The 21,238-nt window shown below is 42.0% G+C and overlaps 1 protein-coding gene across 1 annotated transcript in view; it reads right to left on the reverse strand.

Moving 5' to 3' along the window:
* grin2da (glutamate receptor, ionotropic, N-methyl D-aspartate 2D, a) overlaps positions 1-21,238 on the reverse strand; it is a 141,677-nt gene that overhangs the window by 49,704 nt on the left and 70,735 nt on the right. The window contains exons 7-9 of the mRNA XM_030119989.1: positions 12,238-12,443; positions 7,197-7,365; positions 104-257 (exon numbers count right to left, since the gene is read on the reverse strand). Of these exons, the coding sequence (XP_029975849.1) occupies positions 104-257; positions 7,197-7,365; positions 12,238-12,443 (529 nt within the window). The remainder of the gene's footprint in view (positions 1-103; positions 258-7,196; positions 7,366-12,237; positions 12,444-21,238) is intronic.

The following is a 21,238-nucleotide window of genomic DNA, read 5'->3' on the forward strand; positions in this document are numbered from 1 at the left end:
TTAATGAAGCAGAGGCAATTTCGAAAGCAGCCGAGATAAACCACCAACATACAGAAAGCTCTCAAACAGGGACAACGGCTCGTGCTTTATGTGTCAGACTTACCGAGGAACGCTGAGGGGGACACGGTGCCGTTGCTGCGGGAAACCATGACGCTGATACCCGTCTCCACGAAGGGAACAGAGAACTCCACGACCTCCGACCTCTCTTCGTTAATGGTGAGCGAACCAATGGCCATATCGGCCCTGTTGGAAACCACCTGGAGGAGAAACGACGTTGGGTCACTTCAACAGAGGATTTAAATGGGGAAAGTTGAAACAGTGATTGACAGGAGCTGCTGCAGAACAGATCTGTTCCATCACTCCTGCTCTTCATCTGTGTACTCTACTCCAGATTTGACTGGATTGCTGGAAGCACAGTGTTTCAGAGCGGTGCAGAGCACAGTCATTGTGTTCAATCATGCACAATGAGAAGAAAAGGGTAAGATACAATCCCGTAGAACGGTCTGAGTGGAGTGTGGCAGCGTGAACCAGAGCTGTGCTCGTCGGAGCTCCTCTGACAGCTGTAAATGAGACTCAGGTGGTCAGAAGGTGAAGAAGTGAGGAGATTCACAGCTCCGTCGTGTTTCGCCTGGCAGGAAACACAGGTTACTTGACTGCAGCTTTGGGATTTTGGAGGTTAAAGGAGCTGGCTGCGGACCAGCAGTTCATTAGTAAGTCCTGGCCGAGCCCCAAAAGTCAGGAAAAGACAAAAGACTCTGGAGCCATGAGTAGACACAATGGAGACACACTTCACCAGACAAAATATTTGTTTTATGCTTTTAATCTGCATTGGAATTCCCACTTTCCTCCTGTCTGTTGTTGTGATGGTTTGATGTTTTTATGTTTGGATAGATCTGATCAAAGTGCTGAAATGAAAACAGATCGTCGATGTCTGATTATGAAAGTGAGAAAAGCCTAATTTAAAATTACTCAAATATCCAAAAAAGTTCAGGAACAATTAAAACAGTAGTTGTATGGCTAATTGCTTGTGTCTGACCAAGAATAGATAATCAACTGTTTTGTAAGCACTGATCAACAAACACAAAAGCTATTTCTACCACCTGGTAAAGCAAGGTAATCATTCATCTTCAAAAACTCCTTTCTACAAATTACAGATGCGGAGTATCATCTGTCACAGGCAACAAGAGGAAGAGGACAGGGTACATCCTGGGAAGGTCACCTGTGCATTAAAAGGCTAACAAACAGTAAGTGGTAGTGGACAATTTGCCTGTAAATATACATTTACACACTGTGATTCTTTGAATCACAATGTCCATGTTTAAAAATGTCCTCAGACACGACCGTGGTCAGTCTATCTAATGAGACCACTGATGCCTGTGAGTAGGAGGGAATAGGTGAATAGTGCCATAAAAGGAACATTCATTTATCATTTTTCATCACCTGCCCTGAGCTACACTTTAGAAAAAGACAGAATTAGCTTGTCATTCTAACAAATTGTGTCCAGGTCAACAATAATTACGCAGAGATTGATTGGACTGGGTGAGAAAATACAAACTTCTTGTCAGTGAAGCATTTAGAAATGATGGCAAATGGGCCTTTCCTAATTTGGTTCATTTTGAGGAAACACTTTTCAAATGTAATGATTATTCTCTCCCAAGGTGCGAGGCAGCTCCTAGCACTACTTGTCTCTTCCAGAACTTTGAGACTTTTGGCCAGTCAAGCAATACCTACAGGGTGTGTTCACATTTTTCCAGTTTGGTCCAATTAAACGAAAGCTCGGCGCCACTGCTGCCTCCCCGCAGCCCTCCTCTGCCTCAGTGTTTCCAGCAGCTCCAAACAAACTCTGGTGGAGTTCAGCTGAATACAGGCACAGACCGATGAGCCCAAAACAAACCAAACGCAGACTGCGACAACCCACCCAGGCCTTGGATTCCTGCAGCAGATCATCTCAGTGATTCAGTATTGTGTGACACGGAGGACTTCCTCACACTGTATTGGCTCTTTTTCATATTTTATGAGTTGTGGGTGAGTTTTATCCGAGTAAAAAATAAAATAAAATAAACAACACTACAATGGTTCGACACAGCACTGTTGTGAAGAAAAAAATATAGCTATGTAAACAGGCATCATTTCCTAAGTGCTGCAGTGTAAACTCAAAACTTTAGTGAAAAATACTGCGTTTTCAGCGGATACAATGGCACATAAATGGCCCTAAGAGTCTTGAAATGAGCCACCAACATGTGTTCGTGGTCTGTGAAAATGTTGTTGGAAAACATAAACAGCCTGCAAAGCACAACCTTGAGCTCGAGCACTTGAATAGAAGAAATGGAATCTCTGAGAAGAAGAAAAAAAAAATTAAAAATCAAGATGTTTTTCTTTCTTTCTTTATTGTTGTTGAAAAAAAAATACTTCATGGCAATTGTCAAAGAATAGGATGCAGACACACGTCCAGTTCAATGACAAGTGGAGTGTTGAGAGAGGAAACACACTGTAGAAACTGTGTGTTGCATCAAACCTTCAGTGGATGGGGGCAGGCGGAAACAAAAAACACCGTCGAACTTTTAAAGTTTACTTTGAAAAAAATCAATAGTTTGCTTTTGAAGCCTCGAGAGACACTTTAAAGCGAATTTCTACAAGCATTTGATCACGTTCAGGTTTTGCACTTTGATACCGTGTCATTAATCTGTCAGGATCAATCAATTCACGATGATTATTGCATTTATTTTAACTGGGTCATTTAGGATATTTGAGTACAGCTCGGGCTGAAAGCAGCACCTGTGGCACTTCTGCTCAGGAAATACTTCAGCGCCGCAACAAAATACATTACACCAGGACGATGATTCACAGCAGAGGATGAAAAAACGTTAAGGACGCAGGAAATTACTGCCTGAACGGGAGGGATTCATTGAAAAGGGACAAAAAGAGCAAGGCTGACAGACATCACGGAAATCGCAAAAGCTATTGTTCAGGGTTTTTTTTTTTTTTTCCTTCTTTTTTCTCGTTGCCAGAAGGACAAGGACACTGGAGTCTGAAGGAGCTGGACTCATCGGTCTTTAGTGAAATTTCACGTCGTTCAGCTGTAACGGGGGTTTAAAGAAAAATGGACACAATGGCGGCACAAATAGAGATGAAAGGACAAATAAACTTCTTAACAAAACGGCTGCCGGAAAAAAAGCTACCACGGGCAGAACATGATGCCTTTTCATGCAGACTGTTGTCCACGTCCACGTGTCTGCAGAGGCGGGAGGTGGACAGGTGGACATCGATTGCATCAATTAACTGACGACTGAAGCATTTCCAGATTGAGGGATTAAGCTAAAAAAAAAAAAAAAAAAAAAATGACAACAGAAGCGTGTAAAAGGCAGGCTCAATAATAAAGAAACAACATTTCAAAATCAAAGATCACCTGAATGGGGTTCATGTTTTTTTTTTTTTTTAAAACCATCATTTACATCCATGTTTCAAGAAGAGAGTCAAAAGAAGGATTAAAGTCAGAAATCAGTGGGTATTAGAATTATGTATTTAATGTGTCCTGGATAAAACTTAACATCTAAATCCTGTTTTTGTAAATGAGCATTACTTATAAGGGGATTGTCAACAAATTTAGCAAAGTTAAAGCCCTGGAGGTCAAATTCACCCATTCATGTTTTCATTACGCACACACGCACGCACGCACGCACGCACGCACGCACGCACGCACGCACGCACGCACGCATGCATCATTTGGTTCAGAAGAGCCACAACCGCCCCTGAATGTCAGCTGAGTGTGAAGAGATAAAACACAACCATCAGAGATGTGACATTTCTGAAAGGGTATGGAGAATCTGAAAGGACTTCACTGATTGGGTTTCTGGTGCAATCGAGATAAATCCTGAACTCTGAGGCCCTGTTCATACTTGGCATAAACTTGCATCTCGGGTAACAGGAGCACAGTTGGGGGCCAAGGCACGATTCCCATCTTAACATCACATTAATATGCTTGCAGAGCAACTTCGCAGCGCACAGCTGAGCGGTGGGTGAAGTGATGCTCGGCTCCGCCTCCCCGTAACCTACGCGACTCAGAAACAGAAAAACAATTACAGCAAACTCTAATACAAAATAATATTAAACTAACAATGCATGTGTTTCATTTTATGTAAATAATTTGCAATAAAAGAGCAGATAAACAGCATGAAAAGCCAGAAAAACTCACTCCGGGGAGGCGGGCTTTAGGAGCGACTCCACCAATCAACTGACTGACATTATGAATGACATGAAATTAAACCAACCAGCGCAGGTTGATGACTGCTGCTCAGGGACAAGTTTATACTGTCTATCGCTGTCTGGTTTATAAACACACTGCAAATTAACACTGAGAATAAGGGCTGAAACTGAAGAATGATGAAGCCCCCATCTAACAAAACTCTCCACCAGCTTCACTGGGTAAGGATGTATTTTCCACGCTTTAAGTGGTATTGGTGCCTGTTCTCACCTGTCTTTAGTACACCACACTTCAACCAATACTCAAGTTAATGCGCAGTGTGAACAGGGCCGTACAACCATACGCCACAGACATGAAATAAAACCAAGTAGCAGGCCGGAGTCAGAGCCTTTCTGTGAGTCGGTTGGTTTTCAAGTGCTTCTGGGCACCATTGTTGTTTAAAAGGACGCCCAATATGCAACAAAAGTTTTTCATTTTCACTTGAAAACATTGGATCTGGCTATAGAGGGTCATCAAAAAAAAAAAAAAAAAATCGAAACACATTTTTACCATCAGTTATAGCAATGAAACTGAGAACAAGGAGAATCATGGCTTTTGACCAGCCTCATAACCTTGAATCAATGCTCGGAGAACTTCCCATTTTCACAAATTGAGAATCCCAAAGAGTCACTTTGTTTTCACTGACGTCTCCTAAACGTGACTCTGACAAAGACAGAAGCGGTGGATCACACAGCGAAACACACTGTGGCAATTTACATCCAACTCCATGTTAAACCACCTTATTAATCCATCCACCAGAGGGGGATTGGCAACATGCAAACAGCTCAGTGTCTGCCAGCACACACACACACACACACACACACACACACACACACACACACACACACACACACACACACACACACACATGCACGCACAGACACACACACACACACACACACACACACACACACACACACACACACCCAGCGGTACTCGCTCTCAGCTTCTCCAGCACTAATCTTTCTGACAGCCCCCCTCCACATTTCCTCTCTTCTCCTTCGATTCGGGTCCAATCCTCTCTCACTGGGTCACGTTTTAAAGGATTTGAAGCAGGATAAAAAGAATTTCACAGGAAGCCCTCGAATCAAGCCCCCTTTTTGTAAACACAACAAAAGGAAATAGAAAAAAAAAAGGGACAATAAGAAAAATGATAGTGCCACTTTACAGGGAGAAATTGGGAATTAAAAACACAGCAACAATATCTCAGTGAGGCCCATACAAAAAAGAGGTCATGGTGTGTTTGTGATCACGGCTGCTAAATTCTAGAATAAATTCCCAGAGGAAAACATACTGTGAGCTGTGCCTTCTTTCAAGTCTCAACGCAGCACAGATTTCCATAAAATTCATACTTTATCTCTGCCCAAAGTTACTATTTGAATGAGAAGTTTGATGGATCTGGGGCTGCTCCTCTTCCCTTTCTCCATGCCAAAGAGGAAAAAGAAAAGAGCACGTCTTCGCCTGGTTCACTTTGCAGCCACCAAAGTGTTTTTAAAGTTGGTGTTAATGCACGGCTTACTGGAAGTTTTCATTAACGCGTATTATGTCACAGAACTTCCCCAATAAAGGCTAAATGCTCTCATGGGACTCGGAGAGATGCTCACACACAACGAGAGCTCATAAAACGCAATTAAATCATAAGCGGGAGTTAGTATAACTGGGCTGTACTTCGTGAGGTGTTGTGGTGTGGATTGTGGCTAAATGGCGTGAAGTGGAAGGCTCGCTGTGTGTAGAGGGTTCTGCATGTCCAGTGAATGGTTACAGGTTTCACCAATCGGCTTCTATTGGGATGCGTCACAATAACTGATGGTTTTCTATCATTCTGTGAACCACGAACATTGCTGATGTCCAAGGTTTGTTTCATTACGCTCAATTTATTCGACTGGACCAATTTCTGTCCAGAGGACGCCCACATGTCTGATGACCACTTTCTTTAGGTCAATTCCCATCAGTCCCCTGTCTCACACAATATATTGGAAGTAATTGAGTAACCGCAGGTCTCCACTTCTGTGTTTAGTATATCCTGGTATTGTTCATGCAACGAGCTGTTTTTTGTCCTGCTGTCCTTCCCCGTGTTATATTTGCTCAAAAATTTGCTTAAAACTTCAATGATGATCACATGTTACATTGAAATCCAACTTTCAAAATTGTATTTACATTTGCACAATGGGAGGGAATGTCTTGATTAAAAAGGAGATTTTGAAGTGAACTAGGACCCACTTGTAATCAGTATCCCACTGAGATGGTGTTCAGAGTTTTCAAGCAAAAACATTGCTCAAAAAAACAGCAATTGCACCAGTTTATTTTACTAGTACCAAACGTACCAAGAGGCAAAGCCGAATCATAGAATAACATATTGTAGAAGCCCAGAAGAAGCACAAAGGCCACATTGCATAATCTAAATATAAGATCAAATGCAAATATTTCATAAATGAATAAGAATAGACTCCAATTTAAACTGTAATATTTTGGCTTAGGGGTTCATTTATGGCAACTCAGCTCAGTTCAATTTCACTTCCATAGGATCAAATCCAACACAGTCATTTCAAGAAACACCCGATAACTCCACATCAGCGAGCACAGGTGACGGGAAAGGAAAAACTGTCTGCTGACAGGAAGAAACCAGCAGAACCAGGCTCAGATGTGGCTGTTGCAGTCAGGGTTATGGGGACAGAAGGAGAGGAAAAGATTACACAGAGACAGAGAGAAACAAGAAACAGACAGACTGTCATAACAAAGTCGGCCGTGGATTAAGGAATCCTGGTCCAGGAGAGGGGACAGAAAACAAAAAGCAACAAACAGATTGTCATAACAAAGTCATAGATCCACTTCTGGGACCGTGATGAGGTGAGGAGGCTCCGGCTGTTCTTTCCATTTATCTGGTATCTCCAGTTATTGTTGAGTGCATTGCTATGTTATATCTGGGTAAAGAGGCCCTCAGAACGAGCATCCTTACCTCTCCCACCATGCCATTCCACTCCCCATCGATGTTCTTCCCATGCCTGCCATTGGTCACCAGGTAAAGGTCATAGGTGAAGCCAACGATCTTGGCCAGCCGCTTTAGGACATCGATGCAGAAGCCTTTGCAGCAGTGCTTCATGGGTCCGGCGCTGTCCACCACCAAGCTGAGAAAGAGAGGTCAGAAAAGACTTTTAAGTAACGCAGGGAAGAGCTTCTTTCTTCATGTTATTAATCAAGGATGATTTGACCTGGACACACTGTTTGGCGGTTGATGAAACTGAAAAAAGAGGGAAAATAACTTCCTCTGGGGGACAGAAAACAATGAGATAAACACCTCAGGTGGGAGGAAACATAATAGAGGAAGAACAGTAGAGAGAGGAAGGTATGAATTATTGTCGAGGGACTGTGAGCGGATCGATGCCGACAGTTTGGGCTGTTGTGTTTGGAGAGGAAAGGCTCAACAGGTCAGATAGCTCAGGAAGGAAAAGCACCACATTATTAAAACTGAACCAAACTCCATTTGGTGCACTTAGATGCTGTCTGAAAATACGACAAAAAAACAGCAATTCCGGCCCGGCCGCTGAATGCCTGTACGCCTGAATGCCGAGTGCGCATCGTGAGAACACTTCACTCAGAGAGCATTGTGAGAGCGTCGCACATATGGGAATCCAAGTGCATTTAGATGACTATCAGCTGTGTGGCTGCAGTGCCCTCCATCAGCTCTCCGTGGCAAAGTGCCCATTTGATGGTCCCTCAGACACTCGGCTATAGAAACCTCGTGGCTCTGTTACCTAGAAACACAGCTTATGCATTTGGATTTTTTTTTTTTTTTTTCTTTTCCACAACAAGCTGTGCCAAGATCAATTTTCGGGGACTGAATTGCTGAAATTATTGTAAATGTCTTCACAAGAAGAAATTCTTTCGAAAATAAGAGAATTCCATGCTGTGTTTCAGTGAACTGGAAAAAAAAAAAAAAAAAAAAATAAAAAAAAAATACACTATTGAAGCAGTTACAGCATCATGCATTTCTCTTGTTTTTTGAATGTATGCTGATAAAAATGAGAATAAAAATCAACAACATAGTGGAGAGAACGTAAGAATATATTTTTATTTCCCCAGTAAAAATTTGGGGAACATTAAAACGGACTCATTTGGGAACAGTTTGATGATATTTTTCAAGGCTTCCTTTTAATACACTTTTGAGACCGTGTTGTTTACATGAAAGTTAAGTACAACTGACTCCACGTTTGATCAGTGCACTGGTTTGATGGGCACAGAGCTGATGTTCTAATATAATGTCAAACATTTTTTTTCTTTGTCTAGGACAAAAGAATAATGAAGGTTTATAGTGATGTCTAATTGTTCTACATTATTCTGTTCCAGAGAAAGAAAAAGAAGTAAAGCATCATTTTATATAAGATGACATTTTTTTTGCTTTGTAGAAATGTTGAAATGAGGGCAGCTCATTTGAATAAGAGAAAAAAAATGTAAGACGAGATTAACTCTTTGAGTGGCAGCTGTATTTGGGTGACTATTTCTGTCAGGAATGTGTATTCATAAGAGTTTGTGGGTGTTCGGTTGCAGAGTTGAGCTGCGATCTGTGGTGCAGCAGGACAGGAGAGATAAAGACGTTACACTTGACCCCAATGTCATTTTTCCCACGACCCGAAATGTAATAAATAATTGATGTTACTCAGACCAGCATTACAGCACTTTATGACTTAACTGTAATTCAACCCTGATAAACTTGAAATGTTAGGCTGTGAGTGAAAGAGAAATGTCAAGTAGATCCGTCATTAATGCGCATTCAGTTACAGTAATCGGGATTCAGGTCCACAAAAAGTGAATTTTCTATTTTATTCTTCAAGCATAAAGCCATTAGCTGAATTCTAAAGCTACAATTTATTTGTCTCCATTATTCTGTGATCGGGACGACTGAACTCATCGAAATAAAGGATGTTCCCATCAGGGGTCAGTCGTCCAATCGGGCGCATTGGTCACTGTGAATCCTGAGCTCTTAGTGTTCAGTCCCGGTGCAAAGTGTTTTTACAAAGCTTTTGCTGTCGTCCTCATAAAAAGAGAAGAAAGTGTTTTCATAAATGCTGTTAAGTTTCAGCGCTCGGTTCAGCCCAAGCAGTTTATGTCGATGTTTGTTTTCAGCGCTAAACAACCAAATCGTGACCTTGTTGTGGTGACAGGAGGAAAATAAAAGAAAAATATCTGAGGCGCCGCACTGCAGCAAGATCAGAGGAGCTGCAGCAGGTGAGGAAAAAAAGATAACAAACCAATTACACAGTAAGAACTTAAAATATATTATAAATAAGACGCAAGTCAGGAAAAACCCTGCAGTCTGAGTAAATTCATTAACAGGAGAGAAAAACCTTCCTCAACCAATAACATTGATGGAGGGTGAACTTGTTATCTTCCTATTGGACAAGTCATACATTGAAGGAAGCTTATCAGGGAGACACCAGACACACACACACACACACACACACACACACACACACACACACACACACACACACACACACAGTCTCGTATTTCTATCCTTGTGGGGACCGTCCATTGACTCCCATTCATGTCTAGCCCCTAACCCTGACCCTTACCCTAACCCTAACCCACACCACAACAAAGCCTAACCCTAAAGAAATGTTTTTGCACTTTTACTTTTTTCAGTAACAACTTCATGGTCAAGAAAACACTGTTTCTCCTACTTAGGACCGGAAAAAGGTCCCCACAAGGCACGTCGTTCCACGTTTTGCTATCCTTGTGGGGACATTTGGCCCCGACAAGGATAGAAATACAAGAACACACACACACACACACACACACACACACACACACTCACACTCACACTCACACTCACACTCACACTCACACACACAGTGTTTTAACTTGTGTTTTAATGAATGGAACCCGATGTTCAAACACAACAGGATGCTGTCCAATGTCTTTACGGGGCTTCCGAGGGTTTAACCGTGTAAAAATGGGTGCACATTGTCTGAAGTGAAGATCTAAAAACACGGCCAGCTTCACCTGTTTGTCTTCATGGATATGGAATCTGGGCTGTTTGCTCCGTTTCATGAAAAATACAGAGAGGAGCTTTGCTAATAGACAAGGTGCTATGTAATATAAAAATGATTTTAAAGCTTCTGAAAAAAGTCAAGCTTTTAGTGCAACTTCTGCAGTTGTTGTATTGAAAGTCATATTTCCTCTGGTGGTTTCCCACAACTTTTATTCGCAGACTTTAGATATCAAAATATTGCATTTTCTGTTTGACCATTTTTTGATTCTTGCAATCTTTCTTTTAAAGCGTTATTACAGTGCATCGCAGAAGCAAACAATTCAGCAAACTTCACACAGGATCTTTGAAACAACAATGAAGAAGTTTTTGTCATTTTAAATAATTCAGATTTAATAGAACAATTCTTGATTCTATAATTGCATGCTAATCTTCAGTGAGGGTTTGCCTTGATTACAATAAATGTCTGTTATTTGTGAGTGCTTCCAGTGTGCACAGTCGTGTAGCGGTCAGATCTACAGCCTTCATGATGTGCTGGAAGGAGTCTGCATGTGTGGGATGGATGGTAATGGTGGTGCTCAGCCTTTCTATAACACCTTCCAAATCTTGGTGCACTTCAAAAAAGCTAACATACAGTTTCTGACAAATAAACCTCGAATCTTGCTGCTGCTTCAAAAACCCACCCCGGTGCATTTTGAGGGGAGTGTGATAGCGGCATGGACCAAAGTTTTCAGAATGGAGCAAACGCAGGATGTGACATGTGACAGGATGTTATTTTCTATAAGTCCAGCAAAACGACATTTTCACTCCATTCAATGTTTTTGAAAGCAAATATAAAGTTGTTGGTGGGACAATTACCACAACAGCAAGAGCATCTAGCCCAGAACACGGACTGCCGCTGAAGCTCTGACAAATAATAAGCACCAGGAGAACTCAGGAATAAGTCTATTGGTGGAAATGTCGACGTAAAAGCAAATTTGACAGAGTGCTTTACTCCAGAAATTCACATCACATCACTCACTTCAGAGGCTGGAGGGAAGCAGTCTGGACTCCTTAATCCATTTAAAGCTTTTCTGTGTTGCCAACACCTGCTGTTTATCACCTGGATTTATTCAATGATAATAACTCCACTTTTTGACTTTAAGAAAGTGTCTTAAAATCCACAGTACAATATACATTTCACAGTATATATATAAATGCAAATTGAATCTCTGGGATAATAATTTTGTTACTGTGAGACGAGTCCAAAGATAACAGACTGAGACGCTACCTTGAAGCTTTTCCCTCCAACAGCTGCAGATGGCGAAGATTTACTGTCCTGCTCGTGGACATGTGGCGAGACGTTTCAATTTCACAAGGGATCAGAACATGGCACCTTCTCGAATCAAGATGCTCTTTTCTTACTACTTTTTTCAAACTTCACAAAAGTTTCTTTGTCTGATGAGGGAAACTATGAATGGAAAAAAAAAGAAGAATCAAGGAGGTGCTCGGGGCTTGTCGTGTTCTGGTGTCAGGGATAGTTTTCTGGATTTGTTCATGGCCGAAGCGCCTCATCCTGTCCTTTCACTTCCTTTGACATATCACCAAACTCCATCTATACTTATTCCTGTTGTAATTGTTTTTCACATGACTTCAAACCTCTCATTATGCAGTTTTAATCAAACTCATATTGAACAAGGAGATAATGGGTTTTTTTTCACCATCGGTGCGCTGAGGAAAGAGTGAGAGCAGTGTTCTGCTCCAATAGGTACTTTAACTGTCAATTAATGTCAGGAAAGGCTGAAAAGGGTTGCTGTAAAAACAAGTGAAACCAACCGAGACCATTATTGGCCATGAAGAGCTTGTTTGAAAAGCAAGTCTCCACTCATTACTTTAATAAATGTACCGTACAGACTGTAACTTTGGCTGAGGAGCTTGTTCACACCACTAAAACCTGTTTTAAAAGCAGGAAACACACCATGTAGGAGCAGTGGTATGCAGTGAGGGGCTTGCAGAGCCGGCGGTGCAGTACCTGGAGTTGACGGGCATGCGGCAGGGCACCGAGTCCCGGATGCAGGAGCTGGTACCCGGGTCGGCGGGCTCCACGATGACGAAGGGCCTCTCCTCCAGCGTGACCACCCGGAGGTGCTGGGCGTCGTCCAGCGGCTTCAAGAAGGAACCGTACCGAGACCAAGGGTGGTAGCGGAGGCGCAGATGACCGTTCTCCCACCAGCCGACCTGGAGAAAACACACAGAGGATGAAGTCCTTTGGTTCCTCACTGTTTTTACACAGGTAAAGAGAGGGAATAATAATCTCTGCAAAAAAAGTTTGCATTTTAAAAACACAACCATTACTGGCGCCAACAGGCAAACTGCAGCATTTTCCACTGTCTCCTGTGCGGACGCACATCGTCCTGAACGGTTTACGTCTGAATGTGGAACAAAAACAGAAAAACGATGAGGTTTCCAGTCAATCTTTGTCTGGTAAACAGGCTCCTAAATAAGAAGTCTCCCTGTATTTGTCCTCCGTGTGAAGAATCCATCCTGGATTCACTGCTGCTTGATAAAAATTCTGCATGAACACCTTTGGTCAGACAGAGGTTTTAGAAGGTTGTGCTGTTACATAACATCCACAACTTACATAACTGACTCCCTTGAGTTAAAATGTGTGTAACCCATCTATTCACACCACTATCGCATACTTTTTTTCTCCCTATGATTAATTGTATGCCTGTAATTTCTGCTACTGCAAGCAAGACAGCATCCAGAAGTCTCCACATCTGGAAAAGTGAGTCAGTATTAATAAAAGCGACATGCATTGGTTTGAGAGCTGTGAGACAGAAATGTCATCTTATTTCAGTCAAGTATCAAAAAGCTATCAAGCTTATTCAACGTGAATGTAGAATATCTTTATATATAACTCACATTTTTGTAACTTGGAGGTATTCTGGACTCCCAGTCGCCATAATAAAGCTGATAGCACAATTAAAGATGCTCTAGAATCACAAAGTTTTTGTGGCTGTGATAAAATTAATTTGAAATAAACCCAATTCTAAAATACGTGTCCTCATGAAGCCCCAGAGAACGACTCAGTACAACAGGGTGTGTTTTTGTAATGATCCATTCAGGACTGTGGGCCTTCAGGACCAGGATTTACACAAATGTGATCTAACTTAAGCCCAATGGAAATGAAAACTTAGCCGCAATAAGTGTGAGTTTAAAGGCAGCTGCTGGATCTGAGCCGAGAAGAAGGATCCAAAGGTTGCATTCAGCTGTAGTGGATAAAAATGTTGGAAAAAAAAAATATCAAAGCAGTGGTCCAGTAGTTTGCCATAAGTACATTACAACTTGGGGCATGCTTGTGTCCCAGTTATTTTAGGAACTGTGTAGTGAGTTGCACAACATTTCATTTTTCTTCACACGTTTTCAGTATCTGTTGCTCTAATGATGGAAAAAGCCCCCGAGACGAGTCCGAAGCCGACGTTCAAAATTAGACGGGGCGTTGCGTTGCCTTGTACCACTTGCAAACACACAGGAGTACACAGGTACTGGGCTTCTTTGACGTTCACGCCGTCAGTGACTGATTATCCCGAGCCTTTGCATTCAGTGATTGGTCCCTGGAGATTCCCAGCTGTACAGAAAGCCTCCGGGGACAGCATTGCAAATCACAGAGCAACGGGAACCCGACAACTCTGATTGCAACTTGCTTAAAGTACGTTAGCAGATATGATGGCCGCAGGTACCTCGGTCCATCTGTCTGCTGGCTGGATTACCCACTGAGGCAGCTCGAAAGGAGAAAGTCTCCTTAAGTGGCGTGAGCTGTGCAATAAGCAGCCTGATTTCATTATCGTATACTTATAATCATTTGTGGAAGCGACTGGCTCAGCAGCTTACAGTGACCCTCGTGTGTCGCTAAATGTGTTTACGTCTGCTGAGGATTTTTACGACGGGTGCTTAACAACAACATGTCAAATATGTGATCATATGCAAAATGCTCTACTGTCATATATTCAAATAATTACTTTAACAGGATGCTCTTGTGCATCACACTTTGCTGCTGGGATTTGGAGAGAAAAAATAACATGCAAAGCCTCTCTAAACCCACACATGCACATGATTTTCTTGCTCATAAGGACTTTAGGATTACCTCCACCTTAATCGCTGCATGGCTGGAATCAATGCTCACTTTAATTTTAATCGTGAGACTGGATCTCGAACAAAAAGCAAACGATTAGCCTTGTGAGGATTTGCTTTTGTCCCAAAATGTGACTGTAAATTAGAATTTTCTTATCAACGTCACAGCTCCTCAGCTTGCACTTCTTGAGGTGACTGCTACTTTTTATATCACATGATTTCTGCCACGTCTGTCACGCAAACAAAGGGGGATGTCATGTAATTGGCGTGTGTTGTGTAGCTGTGCTTCTGATTGGGCTGATTGCTGAAGTTCGATAGATCCAAGATGGCAGCCAACCATCATTTTTACCCTCTATCTATACTTTGCTGTTGTTCTCTTGAAGAGTATTATTTTGTATTTGTAGGGTTTTTTTTCCATACCATTTCACACTTATTCTGCTTATTTTTTGAGATTATTATTTTTATAAAAAATATCCAGTCGTGCTTGCACTTACATTTACACACACTGTCATTTAAATGGTGGCTCAAAGGGTAGACAGACACATAACAGAGACTACATATACGGAAACAATGCATGAAACCACAGAGATTTGGACCCAAGTGAATCTATAAATGGATAAATCCTTAATTAGAGAATCTCATAAACTACCACACAGCACCGAAGAAGAATATGTTCAAAAGATCTGCTGTGTAACACAACAATATAAATCATGTATTATTCTCAGCTGGTGCAATTGAACTCAGCGTTCGTCCCCAGGCGGGTGATCAGTTCAGCAACACACTGTGTTAGACAGAAGCATAAAAGAGTATTTAACATCGTACAAGCAGGAACACAAAGATGCAGCAGCTACATGAATAAAACACACACAACTACACAATCCTCTCATTCTCATTCTGGCCATTTTAACATATCAACACGAGGACCGCCGATGCAAACGAGGGACCTGGCTGCATTTCCAATGCCCGCTCCGCCTCGCTCTCCGTTTTGCACTTTCCTCCCACTGCTGCATAAACAATAATTGCCGCATCTGATAATTGGTAAAGCTCAATAAATAGCTCTTCTGTGCTCATTTGTCCCCCATTTCACCCATTCTAACATGTTTTGCATTAACGAATGCAAACACTTTACGAACTGCTTAATAGACTTACATTAATATGCACGCACACACACGCACGCACGCACGCGCGCGCACACTCACACACACATCAGGCCTGAATCCACGGACTGCCTGAGAACAGACAACAGTGAGAGCAAACTGTTTGCTGTTCCCTGGGCTGCAGTTTCCATGGAGCTGGAACACATATCCTCAGACATAGGATGTAATTTTCAAGCATCAGAGTGACAATCATTCTCAATCTCTCCGTGTCCATCTCGGTTTTCCATTACAGTCCATTACAACAGCACTCTTACGGCGCGTTTACTCTCAGAGTTCGATAGTTTTTTGGGTCCGCGACTTGAATGAATCAATAATTCAATGTGCATTGCTTCCAAAATCAACACTACGGCATGCATTGAGCTGTCCTGAAGTATTTTTTTTTTTGCAGTCATTGCCACCAAAATGCTCTGCTGGATCGATGACTTGATCCACTACTTTTCTCCTGTCAATAATTTCACTATTTTTCTTGTTTTTTTTTTTGTTTTTTTTTGAAAGAAGACAATGAAAGTTTTCTCCAGTGACATGGGAAATTCTATTTAACTTGTTCTTTTTTTGAAAAACATGCACAGCTCATTGTCCCAAAGCTTTTCTTCTGTTTATTCCAAATAAATCACAGCAGCAGCAGCAGCAGCAGCAGCAGCAGCAGCAGCAAAGGTACGACTCATCACTATCAGAGCACCAGAGGACCTTTTCTCACAAAGACCAAACACTCAGTGATGAGAATAACAATCGGTCAAACAGTTCCAGGATGAGTCACTGTTACTCGGCCTGGTTTGCAGATGGAGAAGTGCATTCATTCAGACATATGAATGAATCAGAAAAATCCTGGTGGACATCAGGCTTTTGGACCTTTATGAACAAATCATTGCGAGACACACTTTAGATTTGCATGGCAACTAATTGTATAGATGAATTGTATTAGACAGTAGTAATATCAATATCAGCATCAATGGTGATACTGCACTTTTGATTAAAGCATCTGTACGATTTTTTAGCAGAAAATTCTTAATGATGAGTACAATTTTATAATTTGAAAGATTAGACTGTTTCTATTTAAAAGATTTTTTTTCCCTCCACCCGTTAAAATTTACTCCAGATGTATGTTGTTACAGTTAGAATAGTTTTAACAGGAACATACATTTGATGGGGATGAAATGGATTAGGTGGGATGAAATGGCTTCACCTGCTTCTGGTTCAGACAAAACACCTTCTGCTGGAACATTTTACCACATCTACATAACGGAGTCCACAACTTTCAAGAGGAATTCTGGGAAACTTTCCATTATTTTTATACATTATAGCAAATCAGAGGTTGGGCAGTTTTTAGTTTTTCATAAAAGAACTCTGAAGATGCACTGAGGAGAACAGGCTGTGAACTACAGGTTTAGAGGACTGAAGTGTTCTGACACTCTGCTCGCAGTGTATCCTCCCTCTGTGGGTTGAGATGGGCTTCGCTCTCCCATGACCTTTATCTGAATCATGTTATTCTGTGTCCTGAAAAGTCAGAGGAAAATGGACTGGATCCCAAAAAGTCCTTCCTTCCTTAAACCATGAACAATGCTCGTGCTCTAACGTTGAATATGGAGACACTTCACTCTCTCAACTCAAGTGAGTTTATTGTTAGCTGACATTTGATGGACAAACTTGGACACGACGACATGTATAGACACAAATGAAGCCTCACAGCTCGAACTTTCTGATGATCTGTGGAGTTTTCCTGGATGTGGACTGCTGGTACAGACGCCTCACAACACAATGGTACTTTACCAGGATTTCTCACTGACTGCAAATCAAAAATCTTACTTGCTTTATTAATGTGATGTAGAAATGAGATAAGTTCAGATGCTCGGTTTAATGCATTTGTTAGATAATATCTGATTTTTGCAGACTGTTTGGTGTGATCATTAATCAGTGTAATCATGGTTTCCCATCACTCTATTCGCCTGTCACCCTGCATGCCCCGCATAACGCTGATTCTGACGAAAAGGTTGAATTATTCAAACATCAAACGTCTCAGCATTTTAATACACTAATAGATTTCAATTAAAACCTTTAAAGTTTTCCCTCATGTGTCCCCAGCATATCCAGTCAGTTTCTCCTATTCTCAAGACTTGTGCAGATTTTGGATTAACCACAAATTCTTATATGTAAAAGCATTAAACTTAGTTCTGTGCTTTATTTGCATTCTGTTGCTCATTATCTTATGCTCATTAGTTGAAAAACAAAAAACAAAAAACAAAACAGGAAGTAATGTGAGTTTTTTCTTCAAATCAAGGTATCAGAGTAAGAAAACGGTTTACTTTGGGAACCCTCTAATTTAAAATGATTCAGGATTTAAATAAAGTGGAAATAAAAATACGTCTGACAGCATCCAAACCTTTAAAGGTGCTGTAGGCAGGATTCGGCATCTTCGGCATCTGGTGATTTGAAACCCAGCACAGCCAATCCGGTCCTGTTTTCTCTGACATCACGCCCTTACGCAAGTTAAGCCCCTCCCACAAGAACGTGCAATGAACGCCCTTCGACCAATCACTGTTAGAGCCTCAGGGGCTCTTCTGATTGGTCAAAGATACCTGGAGCTGTCGAGATTCCTTTTCAGCTCAGAACAGAGACAGATGGAAACGCTGCGCCCTGGCGGTAGTGCAGTTATGCTGCACTCCTAAAGGATTATCAATGGATACTCTAACATTTAATCCAAAGAAAACACAGAAAAATTAGCAATGACTAGCAAAATCCTGCCTACAGCACCTTTAAAATGTGACTTTTTAAAATGAACTCATCTGTGTTTCTAGTTAAATGCTGCATAAATAATTGTTATGATTTTATTATGAATGATTTAAAAAAAAAAATCCAAACCAATTTTCATGAAGTTAAGATTTTAATCCACCTTTGACAGATGCTTCTCTATGAGTTTCTTGATCTGCAGGCTGCAGCTGGCAGGAGGATCCTCACCACGAGGCCTGCTCTCCTCTGAAGCCTCCTCTGAATCACTGTAATGGATGAAGAGCTCGATCAACCCTGCAGATGCATTGTGATCACTCCGGGTTGTGAGGTCGTAAAACTTTTATTGCGCCTTTAAATTCAGCCGGAATGGAATTAAAACTTGTGCGGACTCCGGCTCCTCGATCGCGGCGGTGAAAACAGCACCCGTCCCACTCCCTCATTGATCCGCCGCACGCGGCCTGTTTATGCTCGGAGTGCAAACAAATTTCACACGACTTGCTGTGTTGTTGCATCACGTAGCACAAAACTTTGGCATTCATATGGTGCTCATGAAAGAAGGCTCGACTGACAGCGAAAAATCCAACAAAAGAAGCCTTTTATTTCTGAGCTGCAGCGGCGTGCACAAGCATAAATACCAGACAAGGAAAACACCATAAAAGAACAAAGGCAACAATATTCAAGTATGGCTATAAAACTGAGGAATAAGCTATAAGATATGAGGAGAATCGGATGAATCTAACGAGTTATCTTGGTAGAAGTTAAGTGAGATGTATCCTCAGCAGCTATGGAAGTAAAAAAAAGTGAATATTATTCGCCAGTGGGAGCGATCAAACCAAAGCTCAGAAGCTGAGCTGCTGGTGCTGCCCTGCTCTCGTGGTTTCTGCTCTTCTTTCACCCTCCTGTTGAGCCGTTGCTTCAAGCGTCGGGTTCAGATGTGGCCCGCAAGAGGCTCCAACCCGGCCCATCAAACCACCGAGCAAGAGCAGCAGAGACGACCCAAGACGACGAGACCCTGGCCGAGATATCGCTGATCCTGCCATGGAAGATAATCACCTCAACCAAACTGTGTTTGATACTCCTGCATTAAATGATAAACTGAAGTGTGAGTCACAAAAAGCTCCCTGGTTTGACTTTCAGTTCCACGTTAAGTGAAATCAAAGCTGATAATTGATAAAGAAAATGTTTCCTCTTTCTGAGCTCGCGTGTTTCTAGCTTTCAGCTCCTCTCTGCACCGTTTAATGAAAGAAACCGGAACAGAGGCCAAAGGTCATGTGAATCTGGTGGATCAAACGCGACAGCAGAACCAAACGTTTTCTTTTAATGTGGATTCCCACTTCTATTTAATTTCAATAAAAAAGTTGGATATTCACTCTGGCCTGAATTAAGGGATTTGGATTTGTTTACCGCCTCCTGGGGAACTCAGCAGGTTAGCACCGTTAGCGTTCGCTCGTGTCTTGATAGAGGTAGAAAGGCTTCACAAAAAAATCCTAAAATGTGTTTTTTAGCCCGAAACGAGAGCAAATAAAAGTCTGTCAATTCTCTCACTGTCGGATAAATATTGTCACAGATCTCTCAATGAGCTGTGAAGCCAGTGCTCTTGAGCTCTGCAAACAGACGTCATGATTCAGGTCAGGAAAGGTTAATTCAGCAAATATGAAGCCAGATGACTGTGATGCTTTGACACCTGACACCAGAGCGAATGTTCAGATCAGTGAGGGTCAAACTGTGGTCCCTCTGGGGGGGGGGGGGTTTCACGGTCACTGCATGAGGCATCCGGGACAGAAAGAGCTAAGCGACGCTAAGACAGACTTCATCAAGCCCACAATGGAGGTATGTCGCTTATACAGATTAGAAAGTGAAGAGAAAAACTGTACAACAACAAAATGAAGGTAAAAACAAACAAAAAAAGAATTGAGAGTTTTAAGTTTGAGAGATTTAGGTTCTACAAAGACATGAACTGTTCGCGAGCTCGTGAAGGAGTCCAGGCCAGGAGACTGGAGCTGGGTAATTTAGAGCTTTGCAAATCATGAGGAGGATTTTAAAGTGAATTCTCTGAAGGATGGAGGAGCTGGTGGAGGACAGACTTGATGTGGTCACAGGGGAGAATGAGTGAGAAGTAGAAACAGAGCTGTTTTTTGAAGGTGAGACCGTTACAGTCCAGACAGGAGGTGATGAAGGCGAGGAGGAAGAGGAGGAGGAGATGAGCAGAGAGGAGGAGGAGGAGGAAGGAGGTGGCTCTGATGATGGATTTGATGTGCTGGTTGAAGGAAAGAGGGAGGTGAAAACCATCAATGTTCAGTTTAAAGAGAATGGATTTTATTTCAGCGATTCGGGTTGTCGGGGTTGAGTGTGTCATCACGGTGGAGATGAGGAGCTGGATATCATCAGATTATGTAATCTGTATGATAATACAGATTGTGTGACTGGGGGAAAACTGAGGGAAGCGTGGAAGGATGTTGATGAAGATGAACTGTCGTTTGTGGGATATGCATGATTTGAGCTGGTTTAAGGCAGTGAGATGAGGGTGGCTGATGGAGTGGCTGATGGTGTCAAAGGCAGCGTTGAAGTCGAGAGGATGATGATTTTCAACCACTATTAAACATAAGAGGCAGGCGCACAGGTACACACACGACTAATGCTATAGGATTGGCAAACAATTCACATTTCCTGTTTATATACATGTCTACATACAATCCAGTGTCCTCGGCTCAACTCTTCTGCCTTCTGGTTTCACCCCAGCTGCCGCTGCTCTCAGGTTTTTTTGCTCCTGTAAAGTCTTTAAGCAGTTACAGGAATTTGAATGGCTTGTTCACAATAATGTTGAGCACCTGAAGTTGGCTTCGCATCTGTTTTATTGTCACTAAATGTCTTTTCATTGCACATACTGGACATTCGACTGGCTCGAGTAGGTGTCCACAGATCACATCCAGCAGGTCTGAGGCCCCCATGCTGTTCCCACGCAGTGGACTGCATAACACCGGGTAAGGAAAGCCCAACGCACAGAACATTAATAGGGGG

Source organism: Salarias fasciatus, chromosome 22 (assembly GCF_902148845.1).
Source record: "Salarias fasciatus chromosome 22, fSalaFa1.1, whole genome shotgun sequence".
NCBI lineage: Eukaryota > Metazoa > Chordata > Actinopteri > Blenniiformes > Blenniidae > Salarias > Salarias fasciatus.